Source organism: Nicotiana tabacum, unplaced genomic scaffold (assembly GCF_000715075.1).
Source record: "Nicotiana tabacum cultivar K326 unplaced genomic scaffold, ASM71507v2 Un00026, whole genome shotgun sequence".
NCBI lineage: Eukaryota > Viridiplantae > Streptophyta > Magnoliopsida > Solanales > Solanaceae > Nicotiana > Nicotiana tabacum.
This window is the reverse complement of record NW_027438264.1, coordinates 395,017-412,868: the sequence shown is the minus strand read 5'-3', so window position 1 is coordinate 412,868 and position 17,852 is coordinate 395,017. Positions and strand designations below refer to the sequence as shown.

Genomic DNA, 17,852 nt, shown 5'->3' with positions numbered 1-17,852 from the left:
AGCACTGTAAGAACTGTGGCTAGCTGATACAACACGATGAGCTGGACGACCCGCCTGAGCGTGTCTGTAAGAACGGCCCCTACCGCGGTAAAACTGACCCCCTGAAGGAACACCGCTGAAATCACTAGAACCACGAGGCCTCTTAGCCTCCCTCTCAACCCGTTCCTGGCCGCGAACCATCTCAATCTGACGAGCAATGTCGACAACCTCGTCGAAAGTAGCACCAGACACTCTCTCTCTAGTTATGAGTAATCGCAGCTGAAAAGTGGGGCCATCTATGAATCTCTTGATCCTTTCCCTATCTGTGGGAATCAACCAGATAGCATGGCAGGCCAATTCTGAAAATCTCACCTCATATTCTGTCACGGACATATCACCCTGATGAAGCTGCTCAAACTGCCTGCGCAGCTCCTCTCTGCGGGACTGAGGCACGAACTTCTCCAGGAATAGACCAGAGAACTGCTGCCAGGGAAGGGGTACTGCACCGACCGACCTACACATCTCGTAAGACTCCTACCATCTGAAGGCAGCCCCAGTAAACTGAAAAGTAGTGAATGAGACCCCACTAATCTCTAGAATACCCGTTGTCCGAAGCATCCGCTGACACTTATCCAGAAAACTCTGGGCATCCTCTAACTCAGCACCTCTAAATGGTGGAGGTCGAAGCCTCTCAAATCTCTCAAGTCTCCTCTGCTCATCATCTGCCATAACAGGAACTACCGGGGTCTGAGCGGCTGCAGCCGGCTGGGCTGGTAGTGCCCCCGGTATCTAAAGTCCTGTACTACCTGGTCTGGAGTACGGGGTACAGGGGTAAGAGTACCTCCCCCGGCCTAAGAAGTGGCAGGTGCGGCCTGAGCCGAAACCACCTGCGCCAGACCAGTGCAGGCTGCCAATATCTGGGCCAAAGTCTCTTGAAGGCCTGGAATCTCAATGGGCACAGCTGGTGACTGAGCTGATCCTGTCGGCTCAGCTATATCTGAAATCTACTCCTGAGCTGGAGCAACTAGTGGTACTACAAGTGCTGCTCCAACTGTGGTACGAGCTATACCTTTGTCACACCCCAAACTAGGGGAGGCACGACTGGCACTCGATACTGTATTCGATCGAGTTAGCCACTAAACATACTAGCTAACTAGATTGGGGGCCTAACAGATCGGGCAGCACAACATCTGAAATACTAAGCCTGGACCATATTATGACATGAATAACAATAAGCCATATAAACATAGGTAGACAAGCCAAAATAATAAAATACTAGCTAGCTGATGAGGCCGCGACTGAAGACATACATGCCTACACACCTATATATACATGCCAGGCCTATGGGCTAGAGACTTAAAGCAGCAAAAAGAAACCCAGAATATTGTGTCCACAATAGCCTCTAAGAGTGTCATAAGCACTGTCGGGATAAGGCCCCAACTATACCCAAACTGTACAACAAAAGTAACCATCCTATGAAAGCTCCAGGAAGAGGTGGAGCTTACCAACTCACAGCTGAACCCCGAAATCCTAGCGGAGGGGTCGATCAGAGTCCCTACCTGGACCTGCACGCACGAAACAAAAATGCAGTGTCCCCAAGCAACGGGACATCAGTACGAATAAAAATGTACTGGTATGTAAGGCAGAAAGTAGAATCATACATAGCTGATGTAAAAAGGTAATAAAGATACCACCTGACACTGAAACTCTGATAGCCTCCATGGCCGACATCCGACCTCATAGTAATAAAATATGCATGGTATGATCGTGTAATCGTATGTCGTGAATACATATATATTGATGTAAATGCATGACATACCCAACCAAATGCTAGCAATGGCGGTCTCTCCCGATAGCTAACCGGTATCATATTGCCAACCTGTGGCCATCTGTACAATATATATAGTCTTTCGGGCAAGTAGGCCCCTTACCTCCGATTATAGCTCGAAGTCCATGCATAATATGTCATGTATGATATGAACTTTGAATGCACATAATAGGCCATAACAAGAACTTAGCCAACCTTGGCTCATTGGCACTCTTATTCTCATAATCTCATAATCACCTTCGTATCGCATACAAATGTCTCGTGGAACCTCATATCTTTTTTAATAAGTTTGAAAACTTAACTAGACTTTTAGAAAGATAACTTAACTCTGAATATGTTCATAAAAAGCTTAAGGTGCTTCACTTAGTCCTTATACCTGATTTCTTGATAATTAGTAAAAGAAAGTATTTCAAAAAAATCAAATATTTTAGTAGTTTAAACATAAAAATTATATTTGGGAATTTTGAAATCGACGTGTCACTTTAGAGATTTTAAAATACACTTTAACAAGGAAGAAGGACTGATCGCAAATACTAAATGCCTTTATTTTTAAGTCACACAACCCAAAGACGAATAAGAATTCATATATATGGACATATATTTAAGAAAGCCGACAAAATGACATATATAGATGTCGAATACCCTTTTTAACCGAACGAGTGGAATATCAACCTAATAGCATCATGAAAATACTTCAGCTACGATACCAATGCCTTTCACAGAAGGTCTTTCTAGCAACAGAATAGTAAAATATCATATTTGGCGTCTTAGGAATTTTCCAAAATTCGTGCTAAAAGGAAGGACGAAGCTTAGCCTTAACATACCTCTCCAACGAACGTCCGAATGCCTGTAGTTCCTTCACGAAAGTTGTTCCTTATGTCCTAAGCTTCGAAACCACTATATATATGCAGCTTATACGCACCTATAAATAGTTCATAAATGAGTTTAAATCGGCAGATTTGCCATATGACCCTAACTTGACGAAACGCCCATAAAACTTTGTAAAAACGATCATAAAAGAGTCCCAAGATGATTACCTTGGCAAACCAAGTATAAATCCTGAAGAACCAGCAAGAACAACAATTTCCTATCTTCCAAAAATAGCTCCAAACATAGCTAATAGAAGGGGAAAACGATTGCAAAGCGTAGAGATTGCGCTTCTAGGCACGAGGGCAAACTTTAACGATAGAAATCGTTAAAAACGCACCTTAATCACTCAAAAAACACCATGAAACCATCTCTTAAGCTTTCTCACTGTTTTGGGACGAAGATGAAATGTTTTGGGGTCTTAAAAGTCAGATTTTCCGACTTATACCACTTGTTTGACCCGACCCGGTTCGCGACCAAATTTCAGCCCGGACAGTCCGCGGTAAAACAGTCCTAACTGTTTACTTCAATGTCGGTTTGATGTGAGATTTCTTTGGTTGTAAACTAGACCCGTAGACCTTCGATTTGGTAGGTTGTGGGTCCCATAACTCTTTATATATTGGGAGAAATGATCTGATACATTTGACCCAAAGTTTAGAAAATTTATTAGAGAAATTTACGATAACTTTTGTCGACCTTTATTTCGCAACTTGCTTGACTCCAAAACTTAACATGTGACCAGTGTGATATTATAATACCTCATAACACATTATTCTTAGCATATTATACACTCTTAGACTTATCCCACAGGTGCAAGTTAACTTAAACCTTCCGAACGCGCGCGGGTGCTACCCGAGCCATTTCTTTAACCATGAACCTTTGTTTAAGGGATTCCTTTGACTTAAAGCTTTAGTTTAGTTCCTTGATATTACCACACATTTTCAGTCTTATTCTCCCAACGTGCTATACCCAATCATATATACCTAATATAACCACGCCACGTTACGTATATTACGTAAGAGAAGAGAGAAACACCTGGGGTCTCACAGTCTCCCCCCTTAAGAACATTCGTCCGCGAATGGGTCAAGTCAATTCTTTGGTTTCATTTCTTGTCCGCTAATACGTTATTTGCGAGGCTATATTTGTTACATTTGCAAAGCATAAATCAAATTCTGAAGATTCCAACTACTAGGCTTCGTATAGCTATCTCGCAATAAGAAATTTAAATTGCACTTTCAAGTCATTTAAAATCCAATTAAGTTGCTGTAAAGAAATAATTGGCAATTATTTAAATGCGACTCACCTTAAGTCGTAAATAGGTGGGGGGTACTTCTTCCTCATTTCCTCCTCAACTTCCCAGGTCATTTCCTCGATGTTGTTATTTCGCCATAACACTTTCACGGAAGCCACTTCTTTAGTTCGAAGCTTCCTTACCTGCCGATCTAAAATAACTACTGGTACCTCTGCATAAGATAAGTCTTCAGCAATGTGAATATCCTCAATGGGCGTAATACGTGAAGGATATCCAATGCACTTCCGCAACATAGATACATGAAACACAGGATGGACTGCTTCCAATTCTAAAGGCAAATCAAGCTCGTACGCCACCCTACCAATCCTCCGAATAATCTTATACGGTCCAACATACCTGGGGCTGAGCTTCCCCTTCTTTCCAAATAGCATGACGCCCTTCATAGGCGATACTTTCAGGAAAACCCAATCTTCTACATCAAACTCTAAGTCTCGTCGTCGAACATCTGCATAAGACTTTTGCCGACTTTGTGCTGTACACAGCCGGTCTCTAATAAGTTTTACCTTTTCCATTGCTTGCTGGACTAAGTTAGGACCTATCAACTCTGCTTCCCCGACCTCGAACTAACCGATCGGCGACCTACACTTCCGCCCGTATAGTGCTTCGTAATGAGCCATCTGAATACTAGCTTAGAAGCTGTTATTATAAGCGAACTCAATAAGAGGTAGATGATCATCCCAACTTCCTTTAAAATCTAGCACGCAGGCACGTAACATATCCTCAACTGTCTGAATAGTGCGCTCTGCCTGTCCATCAGTTTGCGGATGAAAAGCGGTGTTAAGATTTACCTGTGTGCCTAGACCCTTCTGAAAAGATTTCCAAAAATATGCTGTAAATTGAGCCCCTCGATCAGAGATAATAGATAATGGCACTCCGTGAAGACGAACAATCTCTCGAATGTAAAGCTTGGCATAATCTTCGGCTGAATATGTCGTCCTGACTGGCAGGAAATGAGCAGATTTTGTAAGCCTATCAATAATTACCCAAATAGAATCATACCTCCGTGGAGTGCGAGGAAAACCAGTGATGAAGTCCATATTTATCATGTCCCATTTCCATAATGGAAGCTCAATACACTGAGTTAGGCCTCCAGGCCTCTGATGTTCGGCTTTAACTTGCTGGCAGTTGGGACATTGGGCTACCATCTCCGCGATATCTTTTTTTATTCCATTCCACCAATAGATCTGTCGAAGGTCCCGATACATCTTTGTCGCTCCGGGATGAACTGCATATCTAGAATAATGGGCCTCCGAAAGAATCTTGGCATGGAGCTCTCCTACTGACGGTACACATAAGCGGCCCTGGTATCTAAGGACTCCATCTCCAGTTAGCTCAAATAAAGGTTGTCGCTGCTGTGGAATACTTTCCCTCAGTTTTATAAGCTCAGAATCCTCGTGTTGTCGTTCTTTCACTTCAGTAACAAAAGAAGATTGTGCCGTATTCTGAACGAGAATGCGTCCACCCTCTGCATCTACCAAACGCACCTGCAAACTAGCTAGCTGGCATAGATATTTGGTCATCTTGACCTTATTAGCTTCAACATGGCTTAGACTGCCCATGGACTTCCGGCTAAGGGCATCAGCAACAATATTAGCTTTGCCGGGATGATATAAAATATCAACATCATAGTCCTTTAGTAATTCTAGCCATCTTATTTGTCGTAGGTTCAGCTCCATCTGTTTAAATAAATACTGAAGGCTCTGGTGGTCGGTGAAAACATCAATATGAACCCCATATAGATAATGCCGCCAAATCTTTAGGGCAAATACAACTGCGGCTAACTCAAGATCGTGCGTAGGATAGTTCTGTTCATGTTTTCGCAACTGTCTGGAGGCGTACGCGATAACCTTACCATGCTGCATAAGAACACAACATAGGCCAATTCTCGAGGCATCACAATATACAACATAACCCTCGGTGCCATCCGGAAGAGTCAAGACAGGTGTTGTAGTAAGCCTTTTCTTTAGTTCCTGAAAACTTTGTTCACATGCCTCAGTCCACTGAAACTTAGCTCCCTTATGTATCAGTTTCGTCAATGGTGCAGAGATAGAGGAAAATCCCTCCACAAACCTTCGGTAATACCCTGCCAAGCCTAAAAAGCTACGAACCTCTATCGGATTCAAGGGCCTCGGCCAAGTCATCACAGCTTCAATATTTTGGCCATCAACCTTGATACCATCGTCGGTAATAACATGACCAAGAAAAGCTACAGAAGTTAGCCAAAATTTACATTTAGAGAATTTAGCATATAACCTGTAGTCCTGGAGAGTCTGCAATACAGCTCGCAAGTAGTCCGCATGCTCAGCTTCCGATCGTGAATATATCAGGATGTCGTCAATAAACACAATCACAAATTCATCCAAGAATGGTTTGAATACCCGGTTCATAAGATCCATAAAGGCTGTTGGGGCATTTGTAAGCCCGAAAGACATGACAAGGAATTCAAAATGGCCATACCTCGTCCTAAATGCTGTTTTTGGGATATCAATATCCCTGACTCGTAGCTGATGATAATCGGATCGCAAGTCGATCTTCGAAAAGCATTTGGCACCTTGTAACTGGTCGAACAAGTCATCAATCCGTGGAAGAGGATACTTATTCTTGATAGTGACTTTATTTAGTTGCCTGTAGTCAATGCACATCCGCAAGGACCCATCTTTCTTTCGAACAAAGAGCACCGGAGCACCCCATGGGGATGTACTTGTCCTAATAAAGCCTTTATCGAGCAAGTCTTTCAGTTGTTCCTTCAATTCCCTTAGCTCTGCAGGAGCCATTCTGTAGGGAGGAATGGATATAGGCTGCGCATCAGGAAGCAAATCTATAGCGAAATCGATTTCCCTTTCAGGGGGAATTCCTGGAAGCTCGTCAGGGAATACCGTCGGGAATTCATTCACAATAGGAACCGACTGAAGAGTCGCTGGCTCCTTATCTATATCCCTAAGATGAACCAGATGGTATATACAACCTTTAGCAATAAACTTCCGAGCCCTAAGGTATGAAATAAACTTACCCTTGGGCGTGGCTGCATTACCTTTCCATTCAAGGACAGGCTCACCAGGAAAATGAAATCGGACCAACTTTGCATGACAATCAATATTAGCATAAGAAGCTGTCAACCAATCCATACCCATAATGACATCGAAGTCTAGCATAACCAATTCAACTAAATCAACAGAGGTTGGACGGTCATTAATTAATACTGTACAATCTCGATAGACATGATTAGCTACAATAGAGTCGCCAACTGGCGTAGACACCTCAACTGGCTGTGGCAACAACTCAGATCTCATGTCAAGCTTACTAGCAATAAATGGAGTAATATATGAAAATGTAGAGCCGAGATCCATCAATGCATAAATGGCATGAGAATGTATTGTCAATATACCTGTGACAACATCTGGGGATGCCTCTGAATCCTGTCGGCCTGTGAGTGCATAAAAGCGGTTTTGGCCACCACTAGAACCTGAGGTGTCTCCTCCACCTCTCCCCCTACCACGGCCCTGAGTAGACTGTGGACCTGGTCGAGGAGCACGGACTGAGGGCGAAGAGGCTGCTGTGAATCCTGAAGGCTGAGCTGGTGTACCTCTGCCTAACCCCGGGCACCGGCTAATATAATGTCCTGTCTGCCCACAATGAAAACATGCACTCGAACCCTGTCTACATTGCCCGGTGTGCAGCTTACCGCACTGAGTACATGGAGGAGTAAGCTGTCTCATCTGTGCAGAACGCTCCTGTCGACGGCCCTCGGGCTGGCCTGAGCTCTACCCCGGTCCTGACTGAATATAACGATCAAACCGCTGGCCCTGCATCTGTGATGGGAAACTACCTGCTGACCGAGGTGGATATCGATGGAGTGGGGGCCTAAACTCAACTCGTGGCTCCCTATAAGACCCCATAGTACGAGCCCTCTTACTCTGCTCCCTATCCCTGCGAGTATCACGAATCCGACGGGAAAGGTCCTCTGTAGTCAGAGCGAAAGCCTGTATGCGGGAAATATCTACATCATCCGATAGGGATGCAACCCTACAGTCTCTAATCAGATGATCCCCCAAACCATCCACATAATGATGAACTCTAGCCCTCATAGTACGTACTATATCTGGTGCATACCTTGCCAAAGAATTAAACTTATGGCTATAATCCCTCACATTCATATCCCCCTACTTTAGGCTAAGAAACTGGTCAAGACGGGCCTCCCGAACCTCCCGTGGCAAATAATGGGCTAAAGAAGCCTCAGAGAAGTCCTCCCACTCTGCTGGTGGAGCATCGAGTCCTCTAGATCTCTCCCATGCCTCATACCGTAGGACGGCTACATCATGTAGTCAAAAAGAAGCCAACTCCACAGCCTCGGTGACGGAGGCATGCATCACCTTCAATACTCTATACATATGGTCTATAAAGTCCTGGGGATCCTCAGTGAAACTGGATCCTGTAAATAATGGAGGGGCCAAGTGAAGAAACTCTCGTACCGTCGAGCTTCCTATCCGATCTCTCCGGGCATCTGCTCCTGACTCTAGCTGTCACTCGTGAATAGAAACCATCCTAGTCAGCAACTGAACAGCCTCCCTCATCCCCAATCTCTGATGGGGGAACAATAGGTGCTGGAGGTCCTGTGTCTCTAGCTGCCTCAGGTACTAATGGAACTGGTGAGGCTAGGGGTACTGCATCTCCCTGGGCTCCAACAAGTGCTGGGGAAGCTGAAACTAGGGGTACTGGAGACTCACTGTGAGCCTCTAAGGGAAATCTATCCCTCTGACCCGGTGGGGAACGACTGGTACCTTCTCCCGGATCCATACCTATCTCTCGCTGTGCCATCTCCTGAGCGTAGGTAGCCTGTTAGATAGGAAACACAAAGCACGATTTAGATTTCATATGTTCTTATAACTTCGCTCTATAGCACGATCTATTAATTGAAAGAAATGTAACCATTCCTAAATGCCTCATAGCCTCCTGATTATAAGTGTGGTGCACAACACACCCATAAGCAAGACTCTACTAGACACGGCTTGTGGACTCCCTGGGATACGACCTGCTCTGATACCAAGTTTGTCACGCCCCAAACTAGGGGAGGCATGACTGGCACTTGATACTGTATTCGATCGAGTTAGCCACTAAACATACTAGCTAACTAGATTGGGGGCCCAACAGATCGGGCAGCACAACATCTGAAATACTAAGCCTGGACCGTAAGGTTATGACATGAATAACAATAAGCCATATAAACATAGGTAGACAAGCCAAAATAATAAAATATTGGCTGGCTGACGAGGCCGCGACTGAAGACATACATGCCTACACACCTATATATACATGCCAAGCCTATGGGCTGGAGACTGAAAGAAGCAAAAAGAAACCCAGAATATTGTGTCCACAATAGCCTCTAAGAGTGTCATAAGCACTGTCGAGATAAGGCCCCAACTATACCCAAACTATACAACAAAAGTAACCATCCTATGAAAGCTCCAGGAAGAGGTGGAGCTTACCAACTCACAGCTGAACCCCGAAATCCTAGCGGAGGGGTCGATCAGAGTCCCTACCTGGACCTGCACGCACGAAACAAAAATGCAGTGTCCCCAGGCAACGGGACATCAGTACGAATAAAAATGTACTGGTATGTAAGGCAAAAAGTAGAATCATACATAGCTGATGTAAAAAGGTAATAAAGATACCACCTGACACTGAAACTCTGATAGCCTCCATGGCCGACATCCGACCTCATAGTAATAAAATATGCATGATATGCTCGTGTAATCGTATGTCGTGAATACATATATATATTGATGTAAATGCATGACATACCCAACCAAATTCTAGCAATGGCGGTCTCTCCCGGTAGCTAACCGGTATCATATTGCCAACCTGTGGCCATCTGTACAATATATATAGTCTTTCGGGCAAATAGGCCCCTTACCTCCGATTATAGCTCGAAGTCCATGCATAATATGTCATGTATGGTATGAACTTTGAATGCACATAATAGGCCATAACAAGAACTTAGCCAACCTTGGCTCATTGGCACTCTTATTCTCATAATCTCATAATCACCTTCGTATCGCATACAAATGTCTCGTGGAACCTCATATCTTTTTTAATAAGTTTGAAAACTTAACTAGACTTTTAGAAAGATAACTTAACTCTGAATATGTTCATAAAAAGCTTAAGGTGCTTCACTTAGTCCTTATACCTGATTTCTTGATAATTAGTAAAAGAAAGTATTTCAAAAAAAATCAAATGTTTTAGTAGTTTAAACATAAAAATTATATTTGAGAATTTTGAAATCGACGTGTCACTTTAGAGATTTTAAAATACACTTTAACAAGGAAGAAGGACTGATCGCAAATACTAAATGCCTTTATTTTTAAGTCACACAACCCAAAGACGAATAAGAAGTCATATCTATGGACATATATTTAAGAAAGCCGACAAAATGACATATATAGATGTCGAATACCCTTTTTAACCGAACGAGTGGAATATCAACCTAATAGCATCATGAAAATACTTCAGCTACGATACCAATGCCTTTCACATAAGGTCTTTCTAGCAACAGAATAGTAAAATATCACATTTGGCGTCTTAGGATTTTTCCAAAATTCGTGCTAAAACGAAGGACGAAGCTTAGCCTTAACATACATCTCCAACGAACGTCCGAATTCCTGTAGTTCCTTCACGAAAGTTGTTCCTTACGTCTTAAGCTTCAAAACCACTATATATATGTAGCTTATACGCACCTATAAACAGTTCATAAATGAGTTTAAATCGGCAGATTTGCCATATGACCCTAACTTGACGAAACGCCCGTAAAACTTTGTAAAAACGATCATAAAAGAGTCCCAAGATGATTACCTTGGCAAACCAAGTATAAATCCTGAAGAACCAGCAAGAACAACAATTTTCTATATTCCAAAAATAGCTCCAAACACAGCTAATAGAAGGGGAAAACGATTGCAAAGCGTAGAGATTGCGCTTCTAGGCACGGGGGCAAACTTTAATGATAGAAATCGTTAAAAACGCACCTTAATCACTCAAGAACACCATCAAACTCTCTCTTAAGCTTTCTCACTATTTTGGGGCGAAGATGAAATGTTTTGGTGTCTTAAAAGTCGGATTTTCCGACTTATACCACTTGTTTGATCCGACCCGGTTCGCGACCCGATTTCAGCCCGGACAGTCCATGGTAAAACAGTCATAACTGTTTACCCCAATATAGGTTTGATGTGAGATTTCTTTGGTTACAAACTAGACTCGTAGACCTTCGATTTGGTAGGTTGTGGGTCCCATAACTCTTTAGATAGTGGGAGAAATGATCTGATACATTTGACTCAAAGTTTAGAAAATTTATTAGAGAAATTTACGATAACTTTTGCCGACCTTTATTTCGCAACTTGCTTGACTCCAAAACTTAACATGTGATTAGTGTGATATTAAAATACCTCATAACACATTATTCTTAGCATATTATACACTCTTAGTCTTATCCCACAGGTGCAAGTTAACTTAAACCTTCCGAACGTGCGCGGGTGCTACCCGAGCCATTTCTTTAACCATGAACCTTTGTTTAAGGGATTCCTTTGACTTAAAACTTTAGTTTAGTTCCTTGATATTACCACATATTTTCAGTCTTATTCTCCCAATGTGCTATATACCCAATCAGATATACCTAATATAACCACGCCATGTTACGTATATCATGTAAGAGAAGGGAGAAACACCTGGGGTCTCACAACCTCGACCTCTACCTCGGCCCCGGCCTCTACCACGGCCTCGCCCTCTCGCGGCCCTAACTGGTGGCACTAGTGGCTGACCGTCCGATCCGGTAGTACGTGCTATCACCATCTGTGAGAGAATAGAATAGCAGAAATTTAGTTTCCAGAATCAACAAATTCGCACGACAGAATACAAGAAAGTGAATTTTTAAGGGTTCTACAGCCTCTCAAAGATAAGTATAGATGTCTCTGTACTGATCCGCAAGACTCTACTAAACCCGCTCATGACCCGTGAGACCTATGTAACCTAGGCTCTAATACCAACTTGTCACGACCCAAAATCCTAACATGTCGTGATGGCGCCTATCTCGATACTAGGCAAGTCGAAAATCTCGATAAACCACAATTTCTCTTAAGTTTGAAAATACAATAATTTAATACAATAAAAAAATTCATAAATACTGACACGAACACTTCCCAAAACTTGGTGTCACTGAGTACATGAGCATCTAATATGAATACAAGTATGGAAAAATACGGTCTATAATAGTCTAAGACCAAAATACGGTAAATAAGGAGGTAAGGAAGGAGAGACAAGGTCTGTGAAATACGGCAGCTACCTCTGAATCTCCTGAAAATCAACTGTGCGAAATGATCAATACCCGCTATGTTCGGGAACACCTGGATCTGCACACGTAGTGTAGGGTATAGTATGAGTATAACCAACTCAGCAAGTAACAATAATAAATAAGGAATTCAAGATAATGACGAGCTACATAGTTACAGTTCATTTTCAGTAATTCCAGCAAAGAATATACATGCTTCCAAATCCGGCAGTTTAAGTCAAATCAATTTTATACAGTTCAATTTTATGTAATGCAGATATAAAATCTTTTAGAGATTTCACAACGATGACAGATAGCAATCAAGTGCAATAACAAATGCAAAGCAAGTACAGCCTCTCAGGCGACAGTCACTCAACTCATCACAACAGCTCAACCACTCAGCTCTCAGCCCTCAGCACTCACACTCAATGGGTACCCGCACTCACTGAGGGAGTACAGACTCCGAAGGGGCTCATACAGCCCAAGCGCAATAATCCGCACCGACAACTCACGTGCTATAATATCCTACACGGAAAACTCACGTGCCATATATCCTTACCTCACCGACAGGCCCTCGATCTTACTCAGTCCTCAACCTCTCTAGTCTCTCGGGCTCTCGAAAATCACAAAGATCAGCCCAAACAAAGAAAACATAGTAAATCAGCAAATATCAAGAAAGACTGAGGTATGACGCACAAGTAAAATTATGACTGAGTACAAGACAACAATTAGCAAATAATTCAACAAGTACGCGACCTCTGTGGGTCCCAACAGTACTATCACATAGCCTAAGCATGATTTTTAACATGATTTACAGTCAAATTTCTTCAACACAAAGAGAGCTTATATCTAATAACAAGTTATTCAACTTTACAGTTTTACGGGACGGACCAAGTCACAATCCCTTCGGTATACGCCCACACGACCGTCACCTAGTATGCGCGTCACCTCTAAAATAATCACATGACACAAAATCTGGGGTTTCATACCCTCAGGACAAGATTTATAACTGTTACTTACCTCAAAACGTGAAGTTCTTTACTCTGCTATGCCTTTGCCTCGCAAATCAGCCTCTGAATGCCTCGAATCTAGTCACAAATAATTATTTTCAGTAAATAAAATTTATTAGAATTAATTCTATAAGAAAATACTAATTTTTCATAAAAATCTGAAATTTAGCTCAAAAATCGCCTGTGGGGCCCACGTCTTGGAGCCTCACAAAAGTTACAAAATTCGAAAGCCCATTCAACTACGAGTCTACCCATACCAATTTTACCAAAATCCGACCTCAACTCAACCCTCAAATCTACAAATCTTATTTCCAAATTTCTAAGTTCCGATCTCCGATTTACACCTCAAAATCACGTAATCTAGTCTGATTATTCAATGATAATTCAATATTATGGTATAGAAATGATCACAAGGGACTTACCTCAAGTTTTTCTTGAAAATCTACTAAAAATCGCCTCTCATCAAGCTCCAATTTGTCAAAAATGGCGAATGGGACGAAGTCCCTGCATTATAATTCAGCCCAAACAGCCTTGGTTTTGCCTCGATCTTGGCCTTCGATCGAGGTCCTCGATCATGGCTCTCGACCCTGGCCCTCGATCATGTCTTCGACCTGCCTTCGATCGTGGCCCTCGACTCTGGGCTCGATCGTGGCTTGATTCTGGGTTCGATTTTTGGGCTCGAATCTGGCTGAAGAATTTCCAACAGAAGGAAATTGCAACAGTTGTTGTAGTTCAATTTTTAATCCGTTAACCATCCGAAACTCACCCGAGGCCCTCGGGACCTCAACCAAATATACCAACAAGTCCTAAAACATCATACGAACTTAGTTGAATCTTCAAATAACATCCAACAACAATAAAAATACGAATCACACATAGATTCAAGCCTAATGAACTTTGAAACTTTTCATTTCTACAAATAACGCTGAAACCTATCAAATCACGTCCGATTGACCTCAAATTTTGCACACAAGTCATAAATGACATAACATACCTATTAAATTTTTCAGAATCGTATTTCGACCCCGATATCAAAAAGTCAACCCTCAGGTCAAACTTCCCAAAAATTCAACTTTCGGCATTTCAAGCCTAATTCCTCTACGGACCTCCAAATAATTTTCCGGACACGATTCTAAGTCCAAAATCACCATACAGAGCTATTGGAATCATCAAAATTCAAATCCGAGGTCGTTTACACATAGGTCCATATCCGGTCCACTTTTCTAACTTAAATTTTTAATTATGAGACTAAGTGTCTCATTTCATTTCGAATTCCTTCCGGACCCGAACTAACTAATCTGATAAGTCATAAATCAATTGCAAGGCATAAATTGAGCAGTAAATGGGGGAACGGGGTTATAATATTCAAAATGACCGGCCGGATCGTTACACTAAAATAGATTGTAAATAACCTAATATAATATGTCGAATTACACTAAAAGAAAATTGGTGCATGAATGCTTTTGTGTTCATGCAGTTTCATAGAACATTGAAAAAGAAATTTATTATGTTGTCGATATATATAACTTAATTCCTATATAAAAAGGATAAAATTAAAATTGAAGAGTGAAGCAAATATACTAATTAATGAGGGAAGAAAATTACCATAATTTATAAATTTATTTGTATAAATAACCTCAATCGAGTAACAAAAAAAATATACTGTAACACTTTTCTTTATACTAATTATTTATATAATAATAAGAATTTAAATAAATTTGGGGCCTTCAAATTTTAGGGGCCTAAGGCAACGGCTTCACTGCCCAAAGCCTTAGAGCCGCCCTTGCGAACAACTGCCACTGGGACACCCTTATGCCACCACATTTCCCAGCGTCTTTCACAACCACGATCCACCACCTTATAACAGTCTTAGTTAGCGACCATTGTCTCTATTAGCTGCCACCACCGGTAGCTTTAAAATGTGATTCATAAAAAAGAATACAATGCCATATAACTTAATATATTTTGTGGATATAATATTTATTAATTTATTAAAAATTTATTCATTTTAGTTTATAAATAAATAGAAATTGTATAGGTCCTTTCCTCACCGAGGATCATGGGCCAATAACTTCAGATACAAAGCATGATTTTTCCAAGACGTGCAAGGTGCTTTCAGCCTTTCAACGGGAAATACTTCAACATAAAAGTCAATTTCCGTTCTTCTTGTACCCGTGGCAGACGTATGCTCGGTTGAAGTATGAGGATGCTGAAAAGACAAAAAAAAATTAATTGTTAATGTTCAAATTTGGATACAATATATTAATATTAAAACATGCATTCAGCTTCATAAATCATAATCTTAATAAATACAAACGGACCTAAATATTCCTAGAAAATATTGGACCCCAAAGAAATAAGTCATTCAAGGTAATATAACCCAGGGGCGGCCCGATAGTAAGGCAACTCAAGCAACCGCTTGAGGCCCTATATCTATATGACCCAAAATTTTCTAATATTAAATAGATGCATATGATAATTTTTATAAAAAAATATTTAATATATATAAAAAAATGCATTTTTCATGAAAAAGGAAATAAGAGATAATTTGGTAATATGAATAGTTACTTTTGGTATTCAGCCCTAAACTTTAGGTGTGAATATGTTTCTTGACTCCTTTATACACTATCATCGGTATCATGAGGCCCATATTACTTTGATTACTTTGTCTTTCTTTACAAGTCCACTATCTCATAAAACATTCCGTCAAGTAAGATAGCAAAAGGCAATTGCAACCCTTTTTTGTCAAGCTTTCCCGACATTGCACTAAAAATATTGAAGCAACAAAGTAATATCAAGTTATCTATAACTGTTTGTTAAACCAGGTTCAATTATTCCGTACTTTTCTTATTACTTTGCATCTAGAATTTGTTATTTTTTGATATCTTTTGTTTGTAAGTATATGTATCATCTTTTTATTTATTTATTATGAATTTTAATATGTCAACAAGAAAATATGAATTTGCATATTAAAAATGCCAAAAATGGAAGAATTGGAACTTTAATACAATCCCAAAAAGGAACGCTTGATAAATTTTTAGCGAACAATAAAAATTTTAAATAAAAAATTAGGAAAACTTTTGTGGTAGATGAACACAGGGGCGGATCTACCTTATTAGGTAGGGGTGCTACGCCACCCGCTCGCTTTGCTAAAATTTTTACTATTTATGTGAGATATCTGTGAAAAATGGGATATATAAAAGTAGTGGCACCCCAAATACATAAAGTTGACATGGGTGCCAGTGGTTCAACGTCCATTTTGTCCTCACGAATGCAAGTTCGATTCTCGGAGCTACATCTTCGCTTTTTACCTTTTTTTCCTGATTCCTTTCCCAACTTTTTGAGATTTTTCTTTATTCTCAGTTGGCCCCAAGGCCTCACCCTTTTTTTTCTTCGTTTTCTTTTCCTCGTTTCTTCCTTATATTTGCTAATTTCTCTCTTCTTCTTTATTTTTTAAACTTTTGTATATCAATCCTCATTTTGTTTCTATTTTTTTTATCTTTATACCTTACCTCATGAGAAACTTTTTGCGATAGGTAATTTGAATTGATTTAATTAGCATTGAACTTATTTTTATGACACAATATTAATTTATATATTAGAATGTAATTTGAACCGTATTTTTTTATTAGCGTTTGAAAAAAAAACTTGATTAATAATTGATTATCATAGGTTGAACATTGAAGGTTTTGCTTTAAAATATTTGTCATATAACCCGACAATTAATATGAAAAAATTAACCCAAGAATAATAAAGGTAAATTAATCTAGTTAAACAAAGAATATATAGTATTAAGTTACTCTTTAAGCAATTTTTTTAATGGGAGGCACTCTTTCATGAATTTTCTTTCTTTTTGTTTTTTGCAATTTGTTCAAATATATATATTTAAATTAAGTATAAAAATACTGAATCTAAATCAAACTTATTTTTTTGTGAATGAAAGACCTATTCGAGTTTACCATAAACTAACTGAATCGGCCAATCATTCCTATTCGGTCTTTGTAGCTAGTTGTAGGTATACTTTGTGGTGTACGCATAAATTTTTATGGGTGGTGTCAACATTTGAAGAAGTGAACCAAACAAATTACTATAGTGAAAAACAATTCCAATTTTTGTATTTATACTCAATTTTTTTATTTTATTTATTAATTATATATACATATCTAGTAAAATAAATCGGTGAAACGGTGTCCCATGACACCGCTTGATGTTATGTATATCTGCCCCTGAATATATTGTATACATAAAGTAGTGGCACCCGTAACCTCCGAATCCTGGATCTGCCTCCGGATGAACAAATCACTAATAATCCTAGTCAAGAAATTGATTATAAATAAATTATTAATAATGTTACATCTCAAAAAATTAGAAAAATAAATTTTAAATAAAATATTACTACATGAGTTTTTTAATACCGAAAAAGTTAGGGCCTCGTTTAAGTTTGATTTTGTCCCAGACGCCGTTGGGCCGCCCGGTATAACCCCCAAAAAATCTAATTTTTTATTATGATATTCGTTCAGAATAAATAGCATATAAAAGATTCCC

The 17,852-nt window shown here is 40.2% G+C and overlaps 1 protein-coding gene across 1 annotated transcript; it reads right to left on the bottom strand.

The window, feature by feature from the left end:
- Window positions 1-4,125: 4,125 nt before the first annotated feature.
- On the bottom strand, window positions 4,126-5,662 carry LOC107807549 (uncharacterized). The gene is made up of 2 exons (XM_075248698.1): window positions 5,213-5,662; window positions 4,126-4,137 (listed from the first exon to the last, which is right to left on the bottom strand). The coding sequence occupies exons 1-2, from the start codon at window positions 5,660-5,662 to the stop codon at window positions 4,126-4,128; spliced, it is 462 nt and encodes a 153-aa protein (XP_075104799.1).
- Window positions 5,663-17,852: the final 12,190 nt, after the last annotated feature.